The following is a 6,531-nucleotide window of genomic DNA, read 5'->3' as shown; positions in this document are numbered from 1 at the left end:
TAACCTGATTTTCGATTTGCCAGTTCAAACTAAAAATATTGTTCGATATATTGAAAAAACTAATAAGAAAATTGCGAATAAAATAAATTCTCTGGTCTTCAATGAAACCTGCTTGAAAGAGGTAGAAAAGATGTACAGCTATTGCCAGTCTCTAATCTGTACTTTGCTCCAGATGATGGACCGGCAGTTTAATCAGATTCAATTAATCCGATTACGCCATATGGAATTGAAAATATATCATAATGAAATACAGGACGCATCTTCTCATCCCATCCTCTAATCATCTAATCATCATCTCTCTAATCATCTTCTCATCCTATCATCCAGTAGTGACTAGTGAGTGCGGTCGGAATTTTCCCAGTTTGTTCAGTTTCAAAATATAACGATAAAAAATATCTAATCATAATGAAATTAAACTAAATAATAACTATGAACTAACCCAAATAAATAATGAAACTAAACTAAAACTAGTGAAACTTAACTAAATACCTAAAAACACTATCTAATAAAAACTAATGATAAACACTATCGAAATGAGATCAAAAATTGTGCCAAAAATGGCCCCAAAAGTATCATTATATGGTGCCATATCTTCAGTATATGAGTTACGAAACTTGAGATACATTAGCACATGAAGTTAATCTAAACTATGTTAGGTTGACTGAGCGTTAGGCTTTAATCTGGTACCATTGCTTAACGACGTATTATTTGGATTGTCTTTATGAAATTATCGAGAAGCTGTAGTACAAAATAACAAATTTGGGCAAACTCAAAAGAAACGGATAATTGCGGCTTTTTCATCACCTCCATCACGTCAACAAAAACGAAATGAAAACGCATACCTGGAAGCACTAAGCAGTAACTGGCAACATCACTGATCTGACGTCAAGCGTCAACGGTGTCTGGCATTACGGTGTTTACTTCTCTGTAAGATTTTAGTTTTGGGCTAGAATTTTTTTATATGGTAGCATATTAACTGTCCTACAATATATTCGTCGTAAAATGTCTGAGGTGGATATTAAGGAAAACAAACGTGATAGGTGAGTGATGGCTTCACATCTGTGTTCTCCTCTTGCAGGTCCGCCATCTTGTTCCTTTGAGTTGGACAAACTGTGCAGCAATGTCGGCATTGGTTCATATAAGAACAAGGTAAAAATAAACGTTTTATGTTTTTATACTGTGATATACATTGTTTTTTCTATATTTCAGTGATTTCTTCAATGTGATACGGATTATATCTTGTTATCGTCTAAAAACGTGCCCTTTGGGGCCGGGCTTTTAATGAGGAGGATTAGCTACCTATGTTCTTTTTCATATCATGTTCTGTCACGCCCTATCTGGCTTGATTAACATTAATTTATGATTTTTTTAATTTTCAATCTACATTGGCTGTTATATTATATTGAATGATAATAATTAATAATCATGGTGTCAAAGCAGAGACTTTTTTTTAGACTCATCCTCAAACTCGATTTTGAGGCCTAGCCCAGGCCTATAACTTTTAAGTAAATTGACCAGTCTTAATTATCATGGATACCAGCTGTAAGCCTGTAACATACCTAGCTATACAGGAGCAGGGCTGGAAAAGTCCTTTTTTTTCTGAAATATTGTGGCTCTAGGTTTAGTAGGTTCATAGTGGGTTATTAGTGGCAAAGCAGAGAGTTTTTTAGACTCTTTCTCAAGTTCATTTTTGAGTCCTATAAGTAGACCAGTAAAGTATCCTGGATACCAGCATTATCTTACATAAGAAATTGGTTTAAATCTTGGGTAAATGAGGAAATTAAAAATGAACTGATTCTAAAAAATCTCTGGTTTGCCACTATGATGTAGGTTAGGTATGAAATTTTGCAGCTCTAATGTCATAATCTTTTATTTGATTGAAAAAATCGCGGTTTGCACTTCGCAAATATGTTTCATAAAATTTTCAACTTCCACAAAACACAAACCCCAGTAGATATAGCTACCTACTTCAATGCTCCAGACTTATAGTGGCAAAGCAGAGAGTTTTTAGACTCAACCTTGAGTTCATTTTTGAGTCCCATAAGTAGACCAGTAGAGTATCCTGGATACCAGCCTTATCATACATAAGAATTGGTTTAAATCTTAAGTAGGGTAAACGCGGTATATTCCGACATCGTAGGTAATTCCGTCACCTCTCCAGAGTCCAGCTTTTCCTTTATATTAAGCTTTGTTTTAGTTCCATGCGTTCATTGATGGTTGAAATGGTGACGTCATACATTTGCGTGTCGAAATACTGCAAAAACACTAGCTAGGTCTTGGCCATCTAGTGGGAAAATATTGAGATCCAAAGAGAGACAATGCATGCCACGTGGTGAGATCATCGAAAAATGTGTCAAATTTGACAGTTGACATGGCTCTATCAAATAGTGAATAACTGTTTTTATAGGAAGAATATTATGGTTTGAGACTTTTAAATACGTCTGTGATAGTCATGTGAAGGCAACAGAACTTACGTAACGCATACGTTTTTTTTTATAGTTTTTCATTTCTTGATGCGTCCTTAATGTGTCGGAATATACCGCATTTACCCTAAATGGGAAGTTAAAAATGAACTGATTCTAAAAAATCTCTAGTTTGTCACTATGGTCACTCACTCCTCCTGCAAGATTCCAATTGTATTAAAATTTTGTCACGTTGGAGCCGTGAGATTTCAGAAAGTAAAAAATTCCAGTCCTGGGTTGACTTGTTGATGTTATTACGTTTTGCATGTTATTTTGGGTCTTGGGAAGAGGCTGGATGGACTGTGCACTTTTGTTAACAATTGGGTAGGAGGTAGGTAAATTCATCTGACAGAAATCATGCAGTTCTGGAAATGGCAGGAAAGTTCTACTTGTGGCCCTAAGGGTAGATGTTTTCCATGCTTGAGTCAACTCAAAACATTTCCTTGAACATTGCATAGTGGCAGTCACGTCAGAGCAGTCAGAGTACATTATCATTTGTTCAATTGCCGCTTAAGTGACGACAAATCTTAGTGACTGTTTTTATGGTAAAATTAGAGATGTGGGCTGGTGGGGTAACACATGCATGGGACTTTGTAAATAAAAAGTTAGTGGCTTGTAAATGGCTTTTCATGGCCAAGATATGGAATTCATGGCTTGAAGAAATGGAATTGCAGCTTGCAAACCCATAAAACCATGGCTCAAAAAATCAAGTTGCAGTTTGCCAAGTAGATATATTCCATACCTGTACAAGAGTAACAAGTCATTGGCGTAAATTTTGAGTACCTACAAGAGCAAAATAAAAAGTCATGGATTCTAAAAAATCTGTGGCTTGACACGGTTAAATATTGCCTCCTGAATATTAGGTTGGTGCTATGTCAGCAGGGGATAATATCATAATTCTGCAGCATAGTGGCAAACCAGAGATTTTTTTTAGAATGAATTCATTTTTTTAATTATTACACATCCTCTTAATTTTAATTAATATCAATATGAGAATGTTGGTATCCATGATACTTTTGGCTGCTTATAGGACACCTAGATTGAAATTTTCCTACTTATGAATGAAATATCAAAGCTCCAAAGTGACCAATTTTCAATGTATTTATTTGGAACTTTATGGCCCAATTGTGCAGTCCTATTGACAGTTAGAGGTACCGTAAAATGGGGTTACTTTGAACGGCGGGGTAACTTTGACCACTTTTCGTTTTTTTAACAAAAACTCCCAAAACTCAAAAACGATTTGACATAGAAAAATTTTGTCAATGGCCATCAAAGGCCTAATACTGAGGCTACGTAACACAATAGAAAGATTTGAGTAAAGCTAGAGTATAGACCTGTATTTTGCATGTTTCAATTTAAGTTTAACTTATCTAGTAAAAAAATGGCATTGTTTTGAAAAAAAGTGGTCAAAGTTTTTTTACCCCATTTTATGGTAATTAATATAGTGGGAATCTCACAGCTCTAAAAATGGTATGAAAGCATGGTGGCATTCTAAGTGCCTTCAACAATAAGTGAACAATACATTATCACATGTTCAGTTGCTTCTAAAGTATAGACAAATGATTATGATCTTGTCCTGTTTCTAAGGATAAAATTGCAGATTTGGGTGACAAAAAGCAAACAATACATTTTCACATGTTCAGTTGCTTCTAAAGTAAAGACAAATGATTATGATCTTGTCATGTTTCTAGGATAAAAGTGGAGATTTGGGGTAATACAGGCATAGTATCTATCTACTTGGCAACAGGGTTGGCAATGATAAAATCAAAATGAAATCATTTGCTTTTTTTTATAAAAAATAATGATTTTTTGATTTTATTGATTTTTGATTTTTTATATATATTTAAATATATTGAGTGGCAGTCATTAATTTATTTTAAGTTATTGTTATTCATGGTTTAGTACAAATGTACTATGAATGACAAATTGGTATATAAAGTTGTTGCCTTTAGTGTCTATTAGTTTCCTATGAATTAGTTAGTTTCCTATGTTTTTAGTACAGAGGCATCAAATGTTGCAATACATTGTACATAGCTAGCTAGCAGCTTAGCTAATTCTTATAAGGCTATAGGTAGTCTCCAACTATTTGACTATTTGTTATATATTAATTACAATATACAATTTAAATGTGTTAGCTAGCTTATACAGGGTGGGGCAGAACCGATTGAGCAGTTTTGAGGCAAAATAAATGAGTAATGGAGGTACATAAAGAAGAAAGTTTATTTTCCTTTAGATTAGCATAACATACCATTTAAAATACTTATGTTTTGAAAACAATATCAGGAAGGTGGTGTCTGTTAGCCGCATCACACTGTTGGAGTAGTTCTTGGAAGTTTCCTACAGCACGTTCACACATATGGCGAGGTATGGCATAACCTCTGCTATGCTATGGTAGGGTGTGAGGGCAACTTCTGAACACCCTTTCTTTTAGATGTCCTCAAAGAAAGAAATCACAAATTCTCAAATCAGGTGACCTTGCAGGCCACTGTAAATCATCCCTCAGAGACGAAACTGCTGACGAATCACCCTTCAGGAAATATGCGTTTCAAAACATTGAGAGACATTCGGGCTGTGTGAGCTGTAGCCCCACCCTTCTGGAACCACACGTCTCCCAATGCTTCATTTTCAAATATGTTTTCCATCCTGGGCTGCAAGAAATTTTGCAACATTGCAGCATAGCAATCAGAATTCACTGTCACAGTTACTCCCTCCTCTGAGAGTTACTGTCACAGTTACTCCCTCCTCTCCAGCAGTGTGTTGCAGCTAATGGCCACCATTTTCCAGATATTGTATTCAGAACACTAGTATTCCAAATGGTATGCTATGCTAACCTCTATGAAAATAAACTTTCTTCTTTATGTGCCTCCATTACTCATTTATTTTGCCTCAAAACTGCTCAATCGGTTCTGCCCCACCGATTGAGATTATATTGACCATTTCGGCAATTAGAAAGATTTTCCACCTTTATATGAGTATTCTAATTAAAATCTTTTAAATATGTGAATTTATTACTAGAATCAAAAAAATTACTATTATAAAACTATATATAGAATAATTAAATGCAGTGAATGCAAATAAAATGTTTGAATTGTGCACATGTTTATTTCAAACAGTGTTAGCTTTTCTCATAACTATATATAAAATAATTAAATGCAGTGAATGGATATAAAATATTTGAATTGTGCACATGTTTATTTCAAACAGTGTTAGCTTTTCTCATAAGTCTCATTTCAAGTCGTTTGAGGTTTGTTTGGTTATTGTTCAGTTTGTTTATTACACTGTTAGAAAAAACGGTGAAAAAACAGTCACACCGGCATCCTAGTGGCCGGTTGCCCCATAAAAATTAACTGTTACGCCGTTTTTATCAGATGTTTTACGGATTTCTGGTGTTAAATTGGAATAAAAACGGTGAAAAGGTGTTTTTTTCACGTGCTGACCGGGCACTGAAACGCCGGTAATGCCGTTAACGGTCATTTTTCTAACAGTGTATTGGTTTATTGGTCTGAATTAAATGGGAACAGTGCAGTCACTCAGTCACTACTAGTTGGTGTGTATAGAGGTTAGAGTCTATAAAATTTATAGGACACAAAACTAGTATATCTATTGATAGTGTTGTGCACTGTGCTACCAGCTACCTACCTATCTGTTGTGTGACTTTTCAATGTTCAGAAGACCTGCATTCCTGAAGTGTTTTTGTATATTGAAGTCAGTTAAATGGTCAATATTTAGCTCATTACCTTGCTCCATACAAGCTTTACAAAGCTGATGAATAGACTTATCAAGAATTGTTTACCCAAAAATCCCAAAGTGGTAAACACCACCCTCAACCCTGGCCTGTTGGCCATTATTGAAGGCAATAAGTGCCCTTTTTAGCCATCCATTATGATCCATATACTGTTATTGGCAGTAGGCTAATTGCAATATAAAAAAACCTTTCAAAAAGACAAAAAAGTTGAAGAAATAAAAAAATCCAATAAAAAAAAAATCATGAAAAAATTGCCAACCCTGCTTGGCAAGCGGTGATCCATGGATTTTTTGATCCATGGTTGTATGTGTTTGCCAGCCTTGA

General features: G+C 35.0%; 1 protein-coding gene across 5 annotated transcripts in view; it reads left to right on the top strand.

Moving 5' to 3' along the window:
- The first annotated feature begins 837 nt into the window (after nucleotides 1-837).
- LOC108666897 (myelin expression factor 2) overlaps nucleotides 838-6,531 on the top strand; it is a 28,450-nt gene continuing 22,756 nt past the window's right edge. For 2 of the 5 annotated variants that reach the window (XR_007157057.1, XM_018153849.2), the window contains exon 1: nucleotides 839-1,040. Coding sequence is in view for 4 of the 5 variants with exons in the window: in XM_018153849.2 (XP_018009338.1) it covers nucleotides 1,003-1,040 (38 nt within the window). In the remaining variant the exon portion in view is untranslated. Of the gene's footprint in view, nucleotides 1,041-1,078; nucleotides 1,150-6,531 lie in introns of all 5 variants that reach the window. The other 3 variants (XM_047883690.1, XM_047883692.1, XM_047883691.1) reach the window with 3 other exon arrangements.

The sequence above is a fragment of the Hyalella azteca genome, unplaced genomic scaffold, assembly GCF_000764305.2.
Source record: "Hyalella azteca isolate HAZT.00-mixed unplaced genomic scaffold, Hazt_2.0.2 contig13460, whole genome shotgun sequence".
Taxonomy (NCBI): domain Eukaryota; kingdom Metazoa; phylum Arthropoda; class Malacostraca; order Amphipoda; family Hyalellidae; genus Hyalella; species Hyalella azteca.
Note: the sequence above shows the minus strand (reverse complement) of the source record. Positions and strands in the feature narration are given on the sequence as shown.